The sequence below is a fragment of the Hypanus sabinus genome, chromosome 2, assembly GCF_030144855.1.
Source record: "Hypanus sabinus isolate sHypSab1 chromosome 2, sHypSab1.hap1, whole genome shotgun sequence".
In the NCBI taxonomy this organism is placed as follows: Eukaryota; Metazoa; Chordata; class Chondrichthyes; order Myliobatiformes; family Dasyatidae; genus Hypanus; species Hypanus sabinus.
The window spans coordinates 84,422,437-84,446,504 of record NC_082707.1 but is presented as its reverse complement, the minus strand read 5'-3'; the positions used below and the strand labels follow the sequence as shown (position 1 = coordinate 84,446,504).

At 45.1% G+C, this 24,068-nt stretch overlaps 1 protein-coding gene across 3 annotated transcripts in view; it reads right to left on the bottom strand.

Annotated features, from left to right (window-relative positions):
- The window catches only part of LOC132380406 (diacylglycerol kinase delta-like), a 166,743-nt gene extending 154,399 nt beyond the window's left edge, over positions 1–12,344 (bottom strand). For 2 of the 3 annotated variants that reach the window (XM_059949167.1, XM_059949190.1), the window contains exon 1: positions 12,013–12,344. In XM_059949167.1, coding sequence (XP_059805150.1) covers positions 12,013–12,186 — 174 coding nt within the window. In that variant the 5' untranslated portion in view covers positions 12,187–12,344. The remainder of the gene's footprint in view (positions 1–12,012) is intronic. The other variant, XM_059949175.1, reaches the window with a different exon arrangement.
- Positions 12,345–24,068: the final 11,724 nt, after the last annotated feature.

The window sequence follows — 24,068 nt, the reverse complement described above, 5'->3', positions numbered from 1 at the left end:
GACAGACAGAAGACCCAGTATCAATGTACAGGAGGTTATCTCGGATCACTGAACAGATGACAAAACAGCTCGTGTTTACATAGCAGGACACACAACACATAAATGGCATGGCATGTGCAAACATACAACTAATTTGTTACGGTCAAGTGACACATCAAGTCGCTCAGTGTTAATATTCAAGTGGCATGGAACATAAACATACAGATGGTATCGGTAGAGAATATCGACTGCACATGATGCATGTCAAAATAGAGGCTAGCTATCAAATGTGCTTAAATAGCACCTATCACTTGTCCATAAAGAGACTCTGCTGCACTTCATGAACTTAGAACAAATCAACAATCCTCATACTCATACAGACATTACCTCAGTTAATTTAAAGAAAGAAAATGAATGAGAGGCTATTCAATACTCAAGTTGACACAGTAAATTGTCCTGTGACTAGGCTAGGGTTAAGTCGGGGGTTGTTGGGTGGCATGGCTCTAAGGGCTGGGAGCGCCTACTCTGCACTGTATCTCAAAAAATAAATAAGGCGAATGAGGATGAGGTGACGGGTGAACTGACATAATGAAGGACAGACACAAGATGGACTGCAGATGTTGGAAATCTTCAACAACACACACACAAAATGCTGGAGGAACTCAGCAGGTCAGACAGCATCCATGGGCTGAGACCTTACGTTGGGACTGGAAAGAGGGCAGATAGCCAGTACGAAAAGGTGGAGGGGGTGTGTGAAGCGAAGGCTGGTGGGCGATAGGTGGAATGTGCTGAGAGGAGGATGATCTGCAGATCAGGGAGGAGGAGACTAGGAAGGCAAAAGGTGGAAGTGACAAAGGGGTGAGGAAGACAGACTCCGATAGGAGAGTACAGTAGATCCTTTTATAAATGAATAGCAGAACTGGATGGAGGGTGAGCAGATTGAGAGGGCAGGGAAGAGAAAAAAGGGGCGATGGGGCCAGTGAGACATGCTGCCCCTCGTTACACTCCTGCATAGAGAAAAGCAGCAGAGCTTTGCAGAAGCTCACGTCTCTGGTGGGTGAGACATCTGATGAGCCAGGGAAGGATACCAGAGTAAAATCTGGAGGTGATAAAGACATGGGTGATAGTTTCAGCAGCACAGAGGTGAAGCAAGACGAGGGGACGGTAACATCAGGATGGAGGACCAGACAGTCACTGTGATGACAGATGTACGATCCGAAATTCGGCCCAGGACATAGAAGTATAGAAAACCTACAGCCCACAAAGATGTGCTGAACATGTTCCTACCTTAGAAATTACGAGGCTTACCCATAGCCCTCTTTTTTACTAAGCTCCGTGTACCTATCTAAAAGCCTCTTAAAAGACCCTTTCGTATCAGTTTCCACCACCATTGCCAGCAGCCCATTCCACGCACTCACCACTCTCTGCATAAAAAACTTACCCCTGACATCTTCTCTGCACCTACTCCCTAGCACCTTAAACCTGCGTCTTCCTGTGGCAATCATTTCAGCCCTGGGAAAAAGCCTCCAACTATCCACACGAGCAATGCCTCTCATCATCTTGTACACCTCTATCAGGTCACCTCTCATCCTCCTTCGCTCCAAGGAGAAAAGGCCGAGTTCACTCAACCCGTATTCAAAAGGCATGCTCCCCAATCCAGGCACCATCCTTGTAAATCTCCTCTGCACCCTTTCTATAGTTTCCACATCCTTCCTGTAGTGAGGCAACTAGAACTGAGCACAGTACTGCAAGTGGGGTCTGACCAGGGTCCTATATAGCTGCAACATTACCTCTCGGCTCCTAAATTCAATTCCACGATTAATGAAGATCAATATACCATATGCCTTCTTAACCACAGAGTCAAACTGTGCAGCTGCTTTGAGCGTCCTATGGACTTGGACCCCAAGATTCCTCTGATCCTCTGCACTGCCAAGAGTCTTACCATTATTATATTCTGCCATCATATTTGACCTATCAAAATGAACCACTTCCCACTTTTCTGAGTTGAACTACATCTGCCACTTCTCAGCCCAGTTTTGCATCCTATCAATGTCCCACTGTAGCCTCTGACAGCCCTCCACACTATCCACAACACCTCCAACCTTTGTGTCATCAGCAAATTTACTAACCCATTCCTCCACTTCCTCATCCAGGTCATTTAAAAAAATCACAAAGAGTAAGGGTCCCAGAACAGATCCCTGAGGCACTCCACTGGTGACTGACCTCCACACAGAATGTGACCTGTCTACAACCGCTCTTTGCCTTCTGTGGGCAAGCCAGTTGTGAATCCGCAAAGCAATGTTTTCTTGGATCCCATGCCTCCTCACTTTCTCAGTAACCCTTGCATTGGGGTACCTTATCAAATGCCTTGCTGAAATCCATATACACTACATCTACTGCTCTTCCTTCATCAATGTGTTTAGTCACATCCTCAAAAAATTCAATCAGGCTCGTAAGGCACAACCTGCCCTTGACAAAGACATGCTGACTACTCCTAGTCATATTATATCTCTCCAAATGTTCATAAATCCTGCCTCTCAGGATCTTCACCATCAACTTACCAACCACAGAGGTAAGACTCATTGGTCTATAATTTCCTGGTCTATCTCTACTCCCTTTCTTGAATAAAGGAACAACATCTGCAACCCTCCAATCCTCCGGAACCTCGCCTGTCCCCATTAATGAGGCAAAGATCATCGCCAGAGGCTCAGCAATCTCCTCCCTCGCCTCCTACAGTAACTGTGGTACATTTTGTCCGGTCCCAGTGACATATCTAACTTGATGCTTTCCAAAAGCTCCAGCACATACTCTTTCTTAATATCTACATGCTCAAGCTTTTCAGTCTGTTGCAAGTCATCACTACAATCACTAAGATCCTTTTTCATAGTGAATACTGAAGTATTCATTAAGTACCTCTGCTATTTCCTCCGGTTCCATACACACTTTCCCACTGTCACACTTGATAGGTCCTATTCTTTCATGACTTACTCTCTTGCTCTTCACATACTTGTAGAATGCCTTGGGGTTCTCCTTAATTCTGCCCACCAAGGCCTTTTCATGGCCCCTTCTGGTTCTCCTGATTTCCTTTTTAAGCTCCTTCCTGTTAGCCTTATAATCTTCTAGATCTCTAACATTTCCTAGCTCTCTGAGCCTTTTTTAAGCTTTTCTTTTCTTTTTGACTAGATTTATTACAGCCTTTGTATCCTACCATAATTTCCGTCTCATTGGAACATACCTATACAGAACTCTACACAAATATCCCCTAAATATTTGTCACATTTCCTCCGTACTTTTCCCTGAGAACATCTGTTTCCAATTTAAGCCTCCAATTTCCTGCCTGATAGCCTCATAATTCCCCTTACTCCTATTAAGTTTTCTAACTTGTCTGTTCCTATCCCTCTCCAATGCTATTGTGAAAGAGATAGAATAATAATCACTATCTCCAAAATGCTCTCCCACTGAGAGAACTGACACCTGACCAGGTTCACTTCCCAATACCAAATCAAGTACAGCCTCTCCTCTTGGAGGCAAATCTACATACTGTGTCAAGAAACCTTCCTGAACACACCTAACAAACTCCACCGCATCTAAACCCCTCACTCTAGGGAGATGCCAATCGATATTTAGGAAATGAAAATCTCCCATCATGACAACTCTGTTATTATTACACCTTTCTAGGATCCGTTTCTCTAGCTGCTCCTCGATATCCCCGTTACTATTGGGCAGCCTATAAAAAACATCCAGTAAACTTACTGACCCCTTCCTGTTCCTAACCTCCACCTACAGAGACTCCGTAGACAATCCCTCCATGACATCCACCTTTTCTGTAGACATTACACTATCTCTGATCAACAGTGCTACGCCCCCAACTCTTTTGCCTCCCTCCCTGTCCTTTCTGAAACATCTAAAACCAAGTGCTTGAAGTAACCATTCCCGTCCCTGAGCCATCCAAGTCTCTGTAATGGCCACCACATCATATCTCCAAGTACTGATCCACACTCCGAGCTCATCCACTTTGTTCATGCACTCCTTGCATTACAATAGATACATCTCAAGCTTTCAGTCTGAGTGTGTCCCTTCTCTATCACTTGCCTATTCTCCCTCTCGCACTGTCTACAAGCTTTCTCTATTTGTGAGCCAACTTCCTCTTCCCCAGTCTCTTCAGTTCGGTTCCCACCCCCCAACAATTCCAGTTTAAACTCTCCCCAGTAGCCTTAGCAAACCTCCCTACCAGGATATTGGTCCCCCAGGATTCAAGTGCAACCCATCCTTTTTGTACAGGTCACATTTGCCCCAAAAGAGGTCCCAATGATCCAGAAATCTGAATCCCTGCCCCCTGCTCCACTCCCTCAGCCATGCATTTATCCTCCACCTCATTCTATTCCTATTCTCACTGTCGCGTGGCACAGGCAGTAATCCCAAGATTACTACCTTTGCAGTCCTGCTTCTCAACTTCCTTCCGAACTCCCTGTAGTCCGTTTTCAGGACCTCTTCCCTTTTCCTACCTATGTCATTGGTACCAATATGTACCACGACCTCTGGCTGTTCTCCCTCTCACCACAAGATATCTTGGACGCGATCAGAAACATCCCAGACCCTGGCACCTGGGAGGCACACTACCATCCAAGTTTCTTTCCTGAGTCCACAGAATCGCCTGTCTGATCCCCTAACTATAGAGTCTCCTATCACTACTGCCTTCTTCTTCCTTTCCCTACCCTTCTGAGCCACACGGCCAGACTCTGTGCCAGAGGTAAGGCTACTGCCGCTTCCCCTAGGTAGGCCACCTCCCCCCAACAGTACTCAAACAGGAGTACTTATTGTGAAGGGGTAGAGCCACAGGGGTACTCTCTAGTACCTGACTCTTCCCCTTCCCCCTCCTGACTGTGACCCACTTCTCTGTCTCCCGTGGCCCTGGTGTGACCTCCTACCTGTAACTCCTTTCTATCACCTCTTCACTCTCCCTGACCAGACAAAGGTCATCGAGCTGCATCTCCAATTCCCTAACTCGGTCCCTCAGGAGCTGCAACTCGACACACTTGGTGCAGATATGGCCATCCGTATGGCTGGGAAGACTCCAGGACCCCCCACATCTGACACTGAGCACAGAAAACTGGCCTCACACGCATACTTCCTACCTTGCCTCACCCGTTACCGCCGAAGCCTGTTGAGCCAAAGCCCCGTCACTCTGCTGCCTCTCACTCCGCTGCCCGCTGGATACGGCTGCCTTCTTTTTAAACCTTTTGCGCTCTACTGGCTGACATCATGCGCCTGCGCAGTCTCGCCTCTCTTTAACCCCAGTAGTAAAAAAACTCCCTTTGCTCCGAAAAATCAGCAGTTCACTCACAGCCTTCTTGCTCCAAATCAGTAGCCAGGTACAGGGATGGAACTGACAGCTCAGCTTTAGTGGGAATGAAGTCAATGGTCTCTTTTTGTGAACACACTGAAGATTAAACTGAACGTGCAACTCCAGCAAACAATATTTAAACGCAAATACAATGTCATCGCTGTGAAGAGTAAACATGTATATTCCTCTAATTCTAACTTCTGACTCTGAGATCATATACTACCATTGCCAGGGGTGCAAGAAGAAATCACAGAGCTCTCAGGCCAGGTTCCACCCCATCATCACACGATCCTTCCCACCCACTGACCCTCTGTCTCACAGAAACCACTACTGCGACTGTACCAGCTGTCTCCCTTCTTCCTAGCGACGCTCTAAATGACCTTTTGTGTTAGCTTCTCTGTTCCCAATTTCAAAAGCTCTTCAAAGCACACAGACATGCCAATCCCACCCCAAGGTCTTCTGTCCCCTCTCCCCTCACCATCGCACGCACAAAGGGGATGATATGAGGGCAAGTTGATGTAGTTCTGATCTCAAATCGGAACTTTACGATATGCGACGAGTAACATTTTTAAACCATTAAACCAACATCAGGAAAAAAAATGTTGCAAAATGAATGTTTAGTTGTTTGTCTGCATGAACTGGTGGGTAAATTTCATCTGGACAACATCAGTCAGCATGCTTAGTGAGAACAGACGGCCAGAGCTATTTATAGCTGGTTTGGACCCCTCAAGAGACTAAATATTTTCAGAGAAATACCAGGAAGTTGGGCTCATTTAGGTTAAACCACACAGCTCTATATTTTACACATGTCATCGGTTGGAGCAAGGAGCCTTAGCCTCTCAGTACACTGAAGAATATTTTAGGCTGTTTTCTGTAAATTATATTACCTCCAACTTTCATACTTAACATTAATATGGGGCAAAAAAAGATCTTCTGAGCCCCGTCTCAGTAAAACCATGTAAACAGACTAAACTCAACAGATAGACTGAAAATCGTTAAACTAACTGAACTCAAAACAAAGCCACTGTCAGAGACATGCTAAAGAAATAAAAACACTAATCTAAATCTCTTGGAATGTTCAAAGAAAAATATATTAAATGTCTCTGAAGACAATTGGGGATAAAACTCTCTTGCCATATGCCCTGACAGTGATTGCTAACACATTGTTGTTGGCTCATGTCATTATAACCTAGCATTTTTGATTGCTGCGTATTTGATATGGAGGCTGAGCTTCGTAGTTGCATCTTTTTTTCTCATGCCTCTCAATAGTAACTGAACGATATCGCGTACTGATGTGTGCTTGCTGATACACAACAACAGAAATACACTTCCACCATCTGCCGATCCCAACAGCAGCATAAATGCATCCCGCAGCAAGAGTCCTTTCTTCATGCTCTTGAATGTTCAGCTATAAACATCTTGTTTCACTTTAAGCCCTGCGCACCATTGCCGCACAGCGTCACAGCAAGTAGAGCTGCTGTTTCACAGGTCCAGCAGAGCCGATTCCACTCTGGCCCCCTGCATTGTCTGTGTCAAGTTTGCAAGCGGTTTCCCCTCGTGCTCCAGTTTCCTCCCACATCACAAGACATGCGAGATGGTTGGTAGGCTCACAGGAGACGATGCAAACTGTCCATGGTGTAGATGTGCCACAGAATGGATGGGAATATGGGGATAATTTATTACAGGGAAAATTAGTGGAGGGATAGCATTGTTCTGTGAACCAGCAAACTCAATGGACTGAATAGCATCCTCCATCATATGATTACCAGAAATGCTTAAGAAAAACTTATTAACTTACTTTAAATTTTGCTGTCTTACGGGTAGATTGTTTTTAAAGATATCTAAAGTCTGTGCAGTATTTGGTGTAGAATTAGGGTGTATCTCCACACATCTATTTTACAATTCACACTTGCATTAACATTTCCAAAAATGTTTCCAGCACGGAAACAGTGCCTAAAGCTTCAGGAAACATTTCACTGGATCCAAGATGCTTAGGAACTGCCCCAGATCAATGAAGACCCTGTTCAAATGGGTTGTATTAAAAAATGGAGTCTTTTATCAGGGTATCCCAGGATGACTTACAAGTATGGGAGTGGGAGAGAAATGGTCAGTTGTAGAAGCCGGGAGCAGAATTACAGCAAGCGATTTAGCAACACACGCACAAAATGCTGGAGGAACTCAGCAGACCAGGCAGCATCTATGGAAAAAAATACAGTCAACATTTCAGGCCGAGACCCTTTGGCAGGATTGGAGAAAAAAAGACAAGGAGTAGATTCAAAAGGTAGGGGAGGGGAGGGAGAAACACAAGGTGATAGGTGATAGGTAATACGGGGAGGGGGAGGGAGGAAGTAAAGAGCTGGGAGGTTGACTGGTGAAAGAGATGTGAGGCTGGACAAGGGGGAGCCCGACTGGAGAGAACAGAACGTCATGGAAGAAAGAAAAGGGGGGAGGCGATGGGTAGGCAAGGAGACAAGGTGAGGGGGAAATGGGGATGGGGAATGGTGAAGTAGAGGTCGGGGGGCAGTACCGGAAGTTCAAGAAATCGATGTTCATGCTATCTGGTTGGAGACTAATCAGACGGAATATAAGGTGTTGCTCCTCCAACCTGAGTGTGGCCTCATTGCGACAATAAAGGACTTAGTATAACACTTTAATGTTTTCTCTTAATCCCTCATGACAATAAACTCCTTCATTTAATACTGTTCTTATTAAGTGTCATTAATCATACAATCTTTTCTTAACAAGACCACATCTCAACAGGTGACTGCTGATTTAAAGATGTTTTCCATTAAGTTACATTTCTCACATCAAATTTATGACACATGCCTTTCGTGTTTTATATTCTGTGTTTCCGATCGCTTTTATTTTTTGCCGTTTGCACATGGAGGTTGGATTTTTTCGCTGAACGGCTTGGTTCTACTTTATTTTGTGACTGTCTACGGCAAAGGCGAATTTAAGGGTCACATACTGCATACGTACTTTGAACTACTGTGTCCTGGGTGGTGATCGAAGGGTAAGCCAGCCTCATCCCACCTTCTCTCTCTTGGTTCGCGGCTCTTCAAGTGCACATCCAAGCACTGTTTAAATATGGTGAGGTTTCTGCCTCTGCCAAGCTGTCATACAGCGAGTTCCACTTTTATCCAGAGAACCCTACAGTATCGGTACAGGCTCTTTGATAGCTATCCAATTTAGCTCTCTGCCCTATTTGATGATTTGGAGCATTTTGACTCCACTTGCATATTATTCTCTCTTTTATGTTGTTTTCTACTTTCTAAATCTGTGGCCTCAATCAAGGCTTCAAAGGTTAGATTTCTCATGCCCTTGCTCTTCATGGACCCTCATTTGATTTTGTCTGTGCACTACTCTGATTCTGCTCCTTTATCCTGGCAGTAAAGGATTTATACATTCAGTCATAATGTTATGGCAAATTGTTTTTGTGAAGAGCTATTAAAGCAAGCAGTTAGATATGTGAGACATCTGCCCCAAATATTTATGAACACTCTTTTCCAGCTGGGAACCTGTCAAAGAATATCCAAGGGGCAAGGATAGGCGGGTAAAGTGTTGAGGTGCAAAATGATTGTGTGTAAAAAGACTTGAGGACCACAAAGTGTGGATCACATGAGCTGAGATGGTAAGCTAAGGCTGAGGACAATTTGTTGAAGTGGTTAGGTTTGCAGCCCTAGCTAAGTCAGCACTGGGCCACTGCAAACAGTGTGTGTGGCCATTATAGATCAAGAGTACAAAGGATAGCAGATGCAGACTGGATAACCTCGAAAGCTGGGTGATGAAAAGCTGAACACTCAAAAATGCTTCACACCCAGGAGACTGAACTGTACACCACCGATTTTCAGAAGGGCTGAAATGCTGAATGAGGTGCAGCTGCCACAACCAGGGCCCCTCTTGGGCACAGACAGGTTTAGGATTTGGAGATGGTTTAGATACAGATTATTTTATGTTGAATTTTAACACATTAACGTTCCAGGTTTGGCTCCAATTTGTGGAAGTGAGCTTTGACTCTTTGGTGTCTAAATAACAGTCACCCTGGAATCACAAAAGGGCACCTCCAGTCAACATGCTTTATCTAACCAAACTTACCACATTACTCCTACACATATAGCTAAATATGTTGAGCTCTACGAATGACAAATTTTTTTTATGTCAAACTTCACATTTTATTCAAAAAGTAAACTGAACACATATTGTACCAACTTGTAACAGTGATGTTAACACTTTCAGAGCTAATTCAGCTATTCAGCTGACTTGCATAAAACTTTTAACAATGTTCCGTTGCAGAGCTGACCCTGATCTACGCTGCTTTTCTTAGCAAATGTTAATATAAAGTTGTGAAACATAAGATAGTAAAACACCAATTGCTCAAGCCTATTCTCCCACTGACATGCAACAGTTTTACGGATACCCAATGCACAATCTCTCTTCCTCAGCTATCCTAATCTTCACCATCAAGTAGATCACACACTTCATTCCCTTTTCCCGGACAAAAACATCTGAAAATTCAATTTAAATGGGCAGTCTGCATTGTCACCTAGCCCATTTTCCTGTCATGATGCATGCCATAAATTCAACATGGACAGATAATCAAAGACCTTATTGATTATCATTGTTACAGCAACAATCTCAACTCAACAATGGATAGCACCACAGCTCTATCCAATAAACAGTTAATATCACATAACCCCTACAATGCTTTCCCATAGTTTGTACATAGGGTAATGTGTGGAATTTAGGACTGTTAAAGGAAAAATGTTGAAATTATTCTCTGGATGAAAGGTTCTAGTCAGGCATTCAATCTGGGCAAGGATTGTTCCAGGGGATTAGATCTAGACACTATTTCTGCCCAGGAACTGATTCCAGGGATTTATTATTCCTTAAGATGACTAGCGGGGTGCCTCAGGGATCTGTTTTGGGCCCAATGTTGTTTGTAATATACATAAATGATCTGGATGATGGGGTGGTAAATTGGATTAGTAAGTATGCCGATGATACTAAGGTAGGAGGTGTTGTGGATAATGAGGTGGATTTTCAAAGCTTGCAGGGAGATTTATGCCGGTTAGAAGAATGGGCTGAACGTTGGCAGATGGAGTTTAATGCTGAGAAGTGTGAGGTTCTACATTTTGGCAGGAATAATCCAAATAGAACATACAGAGTAAATGGTAGGGCATTGAGGAATGCAGAGGAACAGCGAGATCTAGGAATAACTGTGCATAGTTCCCTGAAAGTGGAGTCTCATGTAGATAGGGTGGTGAAGAGGGCTTTTGGAACGCTGGCCTTTATAAATCAAAGCATTGAGTACAGAAGTTGGGATGCAATGCTAAAGTTGTACAAGGCATTGGTAAGGCCAAATTTGGAATATTGTGTGCAGTTCTGGTCACCGAATTATAGGAAAGATATCAATAAATTAGAGAGAGTGCAGAGACGATTTACTAGGATGTTACCTGGGTTTCAGCAATTAAGTTACAGAGAAAGGTTGAACAAGTTAGGTCTCTATTCATTGGAGCGTAGAAGGTTGAGGGGGGATTTGATCGAGGTATTTAAAATTTTGAGAGGGATAGATAGAGTTGACGTGAACAGGCTGTTTCCATTGAGAGTAGGGGAGATTCAAACTAGAGGACATGATTTGAGAGTTAGGGGGCAGAAGTTTAAGGGAAACACGAGGGGGTATTTCTTTACTCAGAGAGTGATAGCTGTGTGGAATGAGCTTCCTGTAGAAGTAGAAGAGGCCAGTTCAGTTGTATCATTTAAGGTAAAATTGGATAGGTATATGGACAGGAAAGGAGTGGAGGGTTATGGGCTGAGTGCGGGTAAGTGGGACTAGGTGAGATTAAGGGTTCGGCATGGACTAGGAGGGCCAAGATGGCCTGTTTCCGTGCTGTGATTGTTATATGGTTATATGGTTATAAGATCTGACCCAGAGACAGATAGAACTCAAATGGACAGATTTTATCCAGAGAATGAACCCAGAGAATGACCATTCTTAGAAATTGGACAGGGACTGACTGAATCTCTAGGAATGACAATTCCATAACTACTCCTGAAACTGGATTAATCAATCCCTGGAATTGGATTCAAGGAGCAGTTGTTCTTTGGGCTAAACCCATGGTCTGATAATGCCCTCAGTTTTCAACTAACACACTGGTTTTTCCCAAAGATTGGACAGAGCAGCCAGATGTAGATAAAGGGGCTAGTTTTTCTCTGGAGTTGAACGCAGGGGTCAGTTATTCCCTGGAATTGGAAGCAGGACCATCCTCCCCCTTGATATTGGACCTCGGACTAGTTATAATTCCCAGGGATTGCACCCGGGGCATTGGTTATTCCCTCAGGATTTTTCAGGGGTTCAACTATTCCCCTAAATTAAACCCTGGTGCCTGTTATTCTCTCAGATTAGGCCAGGAGACTAGTTATTCCCTAGGACATGTTCTGGGGATATTTATTCCCTTCATTTGTACCCTGAACCCTGAACTGTGTGCAGGGGCTGGCTATCCTTTGGGATCAGACCCTGGAGCCAGAGGGATCTGGCGGGTTTCTACTGCTCTTCCCGTCGGCGGTGACTCCAGCTTTGCTGCCGGTGGCGCCCCACTCGAGGCTGAGGCTGACCGTGTGGCCTGCCCGGCAACGGCTGAAGCTGCAGGGGTCCCGGCCGCGCCTGCCCGCTCCCCCGACCCCGGCCTCACCTTGCTGCGGATCTGGCCCGAGGTGGACACCTTCCGGATCAGCTTCTGCGCGGATTCGTGCTCGGCCTCGCTGTCCGATGACTCGTCCCCCACCGTGCTTCCGCTGGCAAGCCGCTCCCGAGCCCCCAATTCACACACAGACCCGGCGGCCTGCGCTTCCCGAACCGCCATCATCACCGCAGCAACCGGGCCTCGCCTTAACACAGTCGCCAGGGGGAGCCCGGGGCTGCACACCACTACCGCGGCCCGCCGGCAGGGGGCGAGCGGGCCCGCAGTGTTCCGACCTGCCACCAGGGGGAGCACGGGCCACAACGCCTGGGAGAGACCCGAGCCTGCAGTTCCGAGACCCGCCGCCAGGGAGACGCCCAGGAAGCGCTGTAATGTGAGCGGCCGCCAGGGGGAGTACGAAGTACAGGTCTCATGTCCAGAGCACGGCGGTCAATCACCCACTGACAGCCGCTGCTGGGATTGTGCGGAGACCAAATTCCAGGATTCATTGAATGAACTGCTGCCAGGAAAGTATTGGAACCACTGAGGCTCCCATAGGATTGAGCAATGAGAGTCAGAGTGAGCCCAAGGTACCAACGAATAGGGCATGTCAGGGTGAAGAGGAACAATATTTGTGGGTGATGGTGTTTGGATGACACTTTTTTTAAAAAATTGGAGTTGGTAGTTCACTTTGTTTTTAAATTATTAAACAGCAGTCTCCCCAGTTGAGCAGAGGGTCAGCAACTTTACATTCCTAAATGTTATAATTTCATAGGACTTGTCCTGGGTCCAGCATGCAAGTGCAATTACAAAGAAAGAACAGCAGTGCCTCTGCTTCCTTAGAAGTTGCTAAGATTGGGCATGGCGTATAAAACTTTGCATTTCTCTATGGATGTGCAGTGGAGAGTGTATTGACTGGCTGAACAGAGCCTGGCATGGAAACTCCAATGCCCTTGAATGGAAAATCCTATTAAAAAGTAGTGGATATGGTGCCGTCTATCACAGATAAAGCCTTCCCCACCATTGAGCACACCTACACAGAGCACCGTCACAGGACAGCAGTATCTATCATCAGTATCCCACCACCCAGGCCATGATTTCTCACTGCTGTCATCAGTATCCCACCACCCAGGCCATGATTTCTCACTGCTGTCATCAGCATCAGGAACAGTTATTACACCTCAACAATCAGGTTCTTGAACCGGGGGAATACAGACAGACAGACATACTTTATTGATCCTGAGGGAAATTGGGTTTTGTTACAGTTGCACCAACCCAAGGATAGTGGAGAAATACAGCAATATAAAACCATAAATAATTAAGTAAATAATAAGTAAATTAAGCCAAGTCCAGGACCAACCTATTGGCTCAGGGTGTCTGACCCTCCGAGGGAGGAGTTGTAAAGTTTGATGGCCACAGGCAGGAATGACTTCCTATGACGCTCAGTGTTACATCTCGGTGGAATGAGTCTCTGGCTGAATGTACTCCTGTGCCTAACTAGTACATTATGGAGTGGATGGGAGACATTGTCCAAGATGCCATGCAACTTGGACAACATCCTCTTTTCAGACGCCACCGTCAGAGACTCCAGTTCCACCCCCACAACATCACTGGCCTTACGAATGAGTTTGTTGATTCTGTTGGCGTCTGCTACCCTCAGCCTGCTGCCCCAGCACACAACAGCAAACATGATAGCACTGGCCACCACAGCCTCATAGAACATCCTCAGCATCGTCCGGCAGATGTTAAAGGACCTCAGTCTCCTCAGGAAGTAGAGACGGCTCTGACCCTTGCAGACTGCCTCAGTGTTCTTTGACCAGTCCAGTTTATTGTCAATTCGTATCCCCAGGTATTTGTAATCCCCCACCATGTCCACACTGATCCCTTGAATGGAAACAGGGGTCACTGGTGCCTTGGCCCTCTTCAGGTTCACCACCAGCTCCTTAGTCTTTTTCACATTAAGCTTCAGATGATTCTGCTCACACCATGTGACAATGTTTTCCACCGTAGCCCTGTACTCAGCCTCATCTCCCTTGCTGATGCATCCAACTATGGCAGAGTCATCAGAAAACTTCTGAAGATGGCAAGACTCTGTACAGCAGTTGAAGTCTGAGGTGTAGATGGTGAAGAGAAAGGGAGACAGGACAGTCCCCTGTGGAGCCTCAGTGCTGCTGACCACTCTGTCTGACACACAGTGTTGCAAGCGCACGTACTGTGGTCTGCCAGTCAGGTAATCAATAATCCATGACACCAGGGAAGCATCCACCTGCATCACTGTCAGCTTCTCACCCAGCAGAGCAGGGCGGATGGTGTTGAACACACTGGAGAAGTCAAAAAACATGACCCTCACAGTGCTCACCCCATCACTGAGCTGTTCCTATAACCTATGGACTCAATTTCAAGGACCCTTCATGTCATATTCTTGATATTCATTGTTTGTTTGTTTGCTTGCTTACTTACTTACTCTTTCCTATTTTCAGTTTGTTGTCTTCTGTACACTGGCTGCTTGTCCAGTGTACAGAACATAAAAACTGGGAACTATTGGAGTATAAAAATATTATTTTTATGTATCATTTGCTGTGTAACCAAAACTATGTAGTCAGCTTGCTATGCATGTACCCAAGATGAAATCCTAGGAATGTAGAAGACAATGGTATGTTAATGAGAGGTAGCTAAAGAGCTAAAGAGATGTAGATCAAGAACATTGCTCAGTTCTGGTGAGTTTATTATTTGCTATACAGGTACCCAATTTGGTAGGAGACTGAAGTCTTAAAAATGTAGAAGACAATGGTATGTTAATGAGAGGTAGCTAAAGAGTTGTAGATTAGAACATGATTAAGCCAATTGGTAGGAACAATAGTATGGGTAGTACGTATAATAAGCAACTATAGATTGATTACATATGCTAATACAACTGGACAAATACTATAAAAAATGGTGTGTCCAGAGTTCAGTGGGCAATCAGCGACTAGCTCAATGACTGTCTCAGCTTTGATCTGCAAATTAAAGTTTAGCCCTTCTTGAAGAATCTTCTGCGTCTCCTGGTCATTTGTGGGGCACAAAAAACCACAACATAATTGGCGACCGTGACAGGACCGGATAGAGACCTGCGGAAAGGAAACGGCAGATTGGGGACGCTTCCCAGTCCTCCAGGGACCCCCACAAGGCTAACAGAATTAAGGCTGCACCCAAACAAAAAGTAAGCGCTTTTGCGACAATTTGGACTAAGAATTCTGTTGGCTTTGGGGAGGTCTTGGAGTCTCTGAAGTGTGGAACCACTGCCGAAGGGTCTCCCCAGTCCAAAGAATCTGGCAGAATTGGGGGTTAACAGAGGAGGCTCAGAGGATTGATCACGAACACTGCAGTGAAGGTAAGTACAAATAAGTTAATAAGAAGTTAAGAAAAAGTCCACGTGGTGTTGGTAAATCCCTGTGGGTACCGCTTCGTACGAAACGAAGGGCTGAATGGGCAGGAAAAGTAGAGTAGAAAATCCTCATGGATACCGCCTTATGAGATAAGGGTCTGAACGGGCGAGGTGTTTAGAGTAGAAAATCCTCGTGGATACCGCCTTAAGAGATAAGGGTCTGAACGGGCGAGGTGTTTAGAGTAGAAAATCCTCGTGGATACCGCCTTAAGAGATAAGGATCTGAACGGGCGAGGTGTTTAGAGAAAGTTCTGTGGGTACCGCTCTGAAAAGTGGTCTGCACGGGTAGAACAGAATAGGAAACAAAGACAGTCCAAAATATAGTTTAAAGCTCTGGTATATAGACAATAGACTAGGCATAGAATTAGAGTAAGTTTAATTAAGAAAAAGTCCACGTGGTGTTATAGGAAGAAAAAGTCCACATGGTGTTAGACTAGGAAGAAAAAGTCCACATGGTGTGTAGAATTAGAGTGAATTTAGTGTAGAAAAAGTTAACGTGGTGTTAGACTAGGCTTCGAATTAGAGTAAGTAATACTATCCAGTAAACAAACTGTGAATCTCTGAAATACCTTAAAAAGAGAGAATAACATGACAGGTAGAGGGACGGCAGTAGAGATTCTGAGCAAAAAATTCCCGTTAATTAATAATGAGATCACAAAAACTTCAGAAAAATGGGAAAAAAGAACCAATAACCTGGTCACAAAGTGGCCAAGAGAAGGAACGTTTGATGTAAGTTTGTGCAAAGAAATGGAGGGACAAATTAAAAATTACAAACCAAAAGATAAATCTAAGAAAAGAGAGCAAAAAAGAGAACGAGAAATGGAAGTGCTAAAACTCTTCAGAATGGAGGGAGAAAGGCTGAGGAGGACAGGTAGCATATTGATTACAAGTGAGGAAGACACTAAGGTGCTGGAGAAACAGCCTGTTAGAGAGAGAAGAGGGTACAGTGAGAAGCTGGCTTCAGCTCCGTACCCAGATGCGAAAGAAACAGAAAAGCCCCCTCCCTATAATGAAGGAACCCCTAAGCAGTGCCCCCTGCTGACGGGAACAGTAAACATGCAGGGAGAAGCCCAAGTTTGGGATAATGAGGAGGAAAAAAAAACAATACGAGAAGGAAAAAGCGGCGATATGGAAGGAGATACAGGCAGAAAGGATGAAGATAGAACAGGTACAGAGAGAAATGCAAGAACAGATTGAACGGATGAAATACTTGAGAGAGGAAAAGGAATATGAGGAGTATCGGTTATACTATAGAAATAAACAGACTAGAAAAGAAGGTGACTCATTGGAGGAGCAAGAGTTAAGTGGAGAGAGAGAGGATGTGAGAATTTGTGGGGAAGAGGTAGGAGGCAGAAGCCTAGAAGAACAGAAGGAGGCAGGAAGGGAGTGACTTGTGGAAGTAGAGAGAGATCTAGATAAGTGACTGAGAGTAGGTTGCCAGAAGAGATGCGAAAAATACTCCAGGGGCCAACCAAGTATTGAATTACGACAGAAAGGAAGGACTCCACAGGGAGACCGAGGGAAGAAGAGAACCCCGGAGACATTTGTGTGGGAGGCAGTAAAGACATACCCTGAGACAGATGGGGAGTCAGGTGAGGAGGAGAGCCAGGGCAGTTGGGAAGAAGGAGGAAGAATGATGCCGTTGTTAGTGTAAGGATCAGGACAAATGCAGTATATCCCTTGGGGATCCCAGGACCTAGAAGGGCTGAAAAACACTCTGCCCAATCTACATGAAGGGGCAGGGAAATGGATTAGAGCCTTTGAAGAAGAAACAGCGGGACGATTATTGGCTATGGGAGATTTGAAGGCACTGTTGATAAGGTTGATGGGAACCTCCAAATTTAACGAACTAATGGAAATGGCTGGCATAGTAAACTCAAGTGACCCAAGAACTGATGGAGACGGGTTTGACAGAGTGAGGCAGAGGGTATGGCAGGCCCTCAGAAAGCTTTATCCACCCAAAGTGGACCCCAAAGCCTTAAAAGAGGATCCACTGGGAGACACTGAAAACCCAGCAGCCTACGTAGAAAACCAGTTGAAAAGGTGGAGACTGGAGACTGAGCAAGAGGTGGAAAATAGCTTATTTTATTACCACACTGTTCCGACATTGCATTTTGGATGCAATGCCTTCGCAAGTAAAATCCAAACTGGAGGAAGTGGTTGGGCTGACGTCAAAGACCCCACAAGAATTTAGAGACCACGTAGTCCATGCGGTTGAGAAATACCGAAAAGACAAACGAAGGTTGGCTGAGCAGCAGGAAGAGGTGCAAAGAAAGTTGATACAAAAGCAGCTTGAGGAACTCAAAAAGAAGGAAAAAGAGAAAAGCAAAAAAATGCTGCCAGCAACCACCGGTCCGAGTACAGCCATTGAACTGGACAAAGCACTGCTATATGGGGGAACCGATCATACTGTAAGACAAGGGCTGGAAAACCCCATGCCAATAAACGTCTTTGGGGGAGCATTCCCGCAAATGCCCTATCAAGAACAGACTAAATTCAAACAGCCCAGACAGGACTGGAAGTTCCAAGGAGGGGGACAGAGAAGCTATGGGCAAAGGGGACCAGTGAGGAAACAGGGGGAAAGAGAAGTAGAGAGGTTGTGCTGGGAATGTAATCAGCCAGGTCACATGAAAAGAGATTGTCCATTTACACTATGGCCTGACACACACCAGCAGGAACTGATAAGAAGGGAACTAAAGTTTAACCAAGGACCAGCCCCCACAGGCCCAAGCGGACTGGTGAACCCCTATGCGAGGTATTAGGGGTGCCCCGAGAACTCAAGTGGGAAGGGACATTACCCAATGATAACAAGGGAGGCAGATGAGGAACCCATTGTTCAGGTTATGTTAGAAGGGCAACTGACACCAATGATGATAGATACTGGAGCCACGTACACTTGTGTACAGCCACAGTATGCCCTTCACCTTCCCATGTCAGGAAAGCTTATTAAGACGGTAGGGTTCTCGGGGAAAACACAGTTGACACAGTGCACGGCTCCAGTGCGGTTGAGAATGGGAAATAAAGAAATTGTTTTGCCGGTGCTAGTATTTAAAGGAACTCCAATTAATTTGTTAGGCAGAGATGCCTTATTGAAATTGGAATTAAAATTAGAATGCACCAGAAATGGGCTGAGTGTGGAAAGAGCAGGGGCTCAATTGATAGTGCGAGAAGACAAGAAGGCTAATGTCTTTTGGATAGGAGACATCGCAGATCAGATTCAGGAAACCTGGGAGAAATGGAAAAAGGGCGTGCAGGCTATATTACCCAGGGCTGTACGCCCAAATCTGAGCTACATTGTACAGTGATTTTTGACGAGGCTCAGAGCAGGGAGTTAGAGGAGAAATGGCACCTAGAGGCGTGTACCCAACAGCGCCTGGAAGGGGAGGCTGTGATAATTGGAAAGCAAGGGGTAGCTTTACAAGTTAAATGGAACACCTTTTTAGAAAACTGGTACAGGATACCGGAGGCTGCGCCCCACGTAACGTTATTGGTAAACATGGGATATCAGTCTAAAGACTTAGGACCCTTAGTTAAGAGTGCTGAAACCGTAACAGTGTGGAGGAAAATCACGCCAGAGGTGTGGATATCAGGAGACAACAACTGCATTAAAATAATGGTAAGTGTAGATATGGTAGGGACAGTGAGAGAGGTCGAAATAACTCCCCAACCACACCTGCCCTTGCTGGGAAAGGAAAGAGGTCAGCAGAAAGATAAAAGGTTAGATGAGTTGCCGTCTATTCTGTGGTCACAGCATGACATGGACGTTGGGAAAATAAAAACAGCTAGTCCGGTGGAAATAAGGCTGAAAAGGGGAGCAATTCCACCCAGCAGACCACAATACCTTCTAAGACCAGAAGCAGAAAAGGGAATAGCATCGACAGTGCAGGGGTTGCTTGAAATAGGAATGCTTAAAAGAACAAACAGTTCATGCAATACCCGGTTGCTGCCTGTTTTAAAAGCAGATAAATCTAAGTGGAGATTGGTGCATGATTTGCGAGCGGTAAATGATGTGGTAGAGGACTGGCCAGCGGTAGTCCCCAACCCACACACACTTTTGACTAATGTTCCACCAGAAGCAAGTTACTTTTCAGTGATTGATTTGTGTTCGGCTTTCTTCAGCATTCCTCTAGCCAGTATTTGTTGTTCGGCTTTCTTCAGCATTCCTCTAGCCAGTATTTGTCTAGCCAGTGTCAGTATTTGTTTGCATTTACTTACAGAGGTGCTCAGTATACCTATACCAGAATGCCGCAAGGATTTAAACATTCACCACACGTTTTTAATCAGGTATTGAAGGCAGACCTAGAGGGTATGCCATTGGAAAGTACATTGTTATGTCTATACCACCCTCAGTCGCAGGGCATGGTAGAAAGAATTAATGGAACCATGAAAGCCAAACTAAACAAAATTTGTGCAGACACTAAACTTAATTGGGTCGATGCTTTACCGTTAGCATTGATGAGTTACTGCATGCAAACTAATCGAATGACATGCCTGACACCACATGAGATGCTCACTGGGAGGCCCATGCCAGTGCCCCCGTGGAGAGGGCCGTATAAGGGACCTAGCTTGGAACAATTGGGAATAGAATTGAAACACTACATGCAGCAGCTAACTATGATACATAGGTCTATTTATGCACAGGAAAAACAGAAAGAGCCGGAGACCGTACAAGGTGAAGGACCGACTAAACCAGGAGACCAAGTTTACGTGCGAGCTTTTCGGAGAAAGTGGAACGAGCCAAGAAGGGAAGGACCCTTTACGGTAACCAAGGCATCACCCACCGCAGTTCAGGTAGAAGGCCGCTCCACCTGGTACCATCTGAACCATTGCACGAGGGCAGTCCTGCAAGGGCAATCAGGTGAAGTGTTCCAGGTAAGTGATGCGGAAGAGCAGTTAGCAGGAGACAGACAGGGGGAACAGGAAGCTGACACTGCACCTCAGGAGTTTGATCGATTAGTAAGGGAGATTTTTGATTCTGCGGACGGGCCTGAAGACCCTCAGGATGTGGTGGAGGACAGTAGGGCTTCTTCAGATAATGGGGATGAGCTGGGAACGACCAGCCGTGCCCCTGGGGACAAAGCACCCACATACTCCAGTGCAGACTTGGGAACCATTAGTGGGGCAGATTTGGAATGGGACTGGTAACCTACAGAAAAGAAGTAAGAGGAGCACGACACTTACCTCCTCGCCATGGTTACAGACACGGACTAATCAGTGGTATCAATGGGCAGCTTACATGGCAGGAATGATGAAGAGACAGAATTGTTACCTGTGCTCAAGGGAAAGCCCCACTCAGCATGTAGTTCCCATGCCTTATAACTCCTCCACTTGCATGCAGTGGCGAAGAGAGCACAGGGAACAATGCGAACGACAAGTGTCCAGGTCTGGTTAGGGCTTGTTTCATGAGGATTTGCGTTAAAGCAGATCCCTGCTATCAAAACTGTCTGAACAATGCACCAATGTGCCCCTATTGGTGTATGCTATATCAGGCTTCCTCGCAGCTTGATCAAAGCAAGCTTGCCTCTGAATGCAATTACAGCAGACCATGGGCTATAAATAAAAGAAGCCAGACTCCTACACTTCAACAGCTTATAATGCAGGACCATCTGGATTATGAATGTTTCATGCGGGTGGGCACTCACCTGGTTGGCCACTTCCGAGGCAACTGCACTCAGACGTGGGGTGTAACCCCAGGTATAAGACACTTGACGGGTTCCCCTCCTCCTGAGGGTGCAATGGACTCTCAGACTATCCTATTAGCAGACACTTGGTGGCTGTGTGGACAGGAAGGTGGTCTGAGATCTACACTCCCCCTCAGGTGGGAAGGAACATGTACACGTGTCATGCTACTTCAGGAAGTTATAGTGTCCCCTGAAGTACAGTACAATGCTAACTTCCCTGAGCAGCGGACTCTGCTACAGCAGAAGAGAAAATATGACCCGGACCCGACAATCCGGATTGACAGTATAGGACAGTCGAGAGGTATACCTAACAAATTCAAGGCACGAAATGAGATTGCTGCAGGCTGGGAAGCTATCCTACCTGTGATGGGGGTAAGCAAAAATGTTGAATAGATAAACTATATATACTATAATCAGCAGAGATTCATCAACTATACCGATGATGCACTGGAGGCCTTAGGGCTAGATGCGACTAGCAGGATGGCGTGGCAAAACAGACAGGTACTGGATTGGCTTTTGGCAGAAAAAAGGGGGGTGTGTGTAATGTTTGGAGAACAATGCTGCACTTTCATACCGAACAATACTAGCCCAGAAGGATCATTTACTAAAGCAATGAATAAATTAAAGAATCTGCGGACGGAGGTCAAACAGAATGCAGGATTTGAACATCAGTTTTTTGATTGGTTAGAAAGTAGACTCGGAGGGTGGGGAGCATGGCTGACTAAAATAGCAATAACTGTCGGTATTGTATTGTTGAGCTGTGCGTTTGTGCTGTGCTGTTTTCTTCCTTGTCTCAAATCTCTTGTAGTGCATGCTGCAACCAAACAATTTCCGATGCTCGTGGCAATTACTGAAGCAAGCCTAGTGGAGAAAGAAACACCGAAAATGTATCGTTACAGCCTACAACACCTGCAGGATGAACAAGAGAAAAACGACAGTGTGGGAGTAGATTGTAAGGGCTTATGAGTCTTTTTTCCTGTCTCAGGTACAAAGGGACAGGTTTTTGGCTCAGCGGCCCAGGGTAGCAGGGAGAGAATACTTTGAGGTCTTGGCGCAGAAAATTATAGTTTACCCGAGATTTGGGAATAAATACTTGAGTTTATTGAGGCTTTTGTGTGCGGACTCTTAGTCTTCTTTCTCTGTGTGAGACCCTCTGTCTCAAAGGGGGAATATATTGGAGTATTGCAGTATAAAAATATGGAGTATAAACCTTGTATCATTTGCTGTGTAACCAAAACTATGTAGTCAGCTTGCTATGCATGTACCCAAGATGAAATCCTAGGAATGTAGAAGACATTATGTTAATGAGAGGTAGCTAAAGAAATGTAGATCAAGAACATTGCTCAGTTTTGGTGAGTTTATTATTTACTATACAGGTACCCAATTTGGTAGGAGACTGAAGTTTTAAAAATGTAGAAGACAATGGTATGTGAATGAGAGGTAGCTAAAGAGATGTAGATTAGAACATGATTAAGCCAATTGATAGGAACAATAGTACGGGTAGTACGTGTTATATGCAACTATAGATCGATTACATATGCTAATACAACTGGACAAATACTATAAAAAATGCTGTGTCCAGAGATCGGTGGGCAATCAACGACTAGCTCAATGACTGTCTCAGCTTTGATTTGCAAATTAAAGTTTAACCCTTCTTGAAGAATCTTCTGCATCTCTTGGTCATTTGCGAGGCACAAAAACCACAACAGAACATGCGAACATAAAAACTGACTGTAAAAGCTTTTATAGATACGTGAAAAGAAAAAGATTAGTCAAGACAAATGCAGGTTCTTTACAGTCAGAAACAGGTGAATTGATCATAGGGAACAAAGACATGGCAGACCAATTGAATAACTACTTTGGTTCTGTCTTCACTAAGGAGGACATAAATAATCTTCCAGAAATAGTAGGGGACCGAGGGTCTAGTGAGGTGGAGGAACTGAGGGAAATACATGTTAGTAGGGAAGTGGTGTTAGGTAAATTGAAGGGATTAAAGGCAGATAAATCCCCAGGGCCAGATGGTCTGCATCCCAGAGTGCTTAAGGAAGTAGCCCAAGAAATAGTGGATGCATTCGTGATAATTTTTCAAAACTCCTTAGATTCTGGATTGGAGGGTGGCTAATGTAACCCCACTTTTTAAAAAAGGAGGGAGAGAAAAACTGGGGAATTATAGACTGGTTAGTCTGACATCAGTGGTGGGGAAAATGCTAGTCTGTTATCAAAGATGTGATAACAGCACATTTGGAAAAAGGTGAAATCAAAGTCAGCATGAATTTGTGAAAGGAAAATCATGTCTGACGAATCTTATAGAATTTTTTGAAGATGTAACTAGTAGAGTGGATAGGGGAGAGCCAGTGGATGTGGTATATTTAGATTTTCAAACGGCTTTTGACAAAGTCCCACACTGGAGATTAGTGTGCAAACTTAAAGCACACAGTATTGGTGGTATGGTATTGATGTGGATAGAGAATTGGTTGGCAGACAGGAAGCAAAGAGTGGGAGTAAACAGGACCTTTTCAGAATGGCAGGCAGTGACTAGTGGGGTACTGCAAGGCTCAGTGCTGGGACCCCAGTTGTTTACAATATATATTAATGATTTAGACAAGGGAATTAAATGCAGCATCTCCAAGTTTGCGGATGACACGAAGCTGGGCGGCGGTGTTAGCTGTGAGGAGGATGCTAAATGGATGCAGGGTGACTTGGAGAGGTTAGGTGAGTGGGCAAATTCATGGCAGATGCAATTTAATGTGGATAAATGGGAGGTTATCCACTTTGGTTGCAAGAACAGGAAAACAGATTATTATCTGAACGGTGGCCGATTAGGAAAAGGGGAGATGCAACGAGACCTGGGTCTCATTGTATACCAGTCATTGAAGGTGGGCATGCAGGTACAGCAGGCAGTGAAAAAGGCAAATGGTATGTTGGCATTCATAGCAAAAGGATTTGAGTACAGGAGCAGGGAG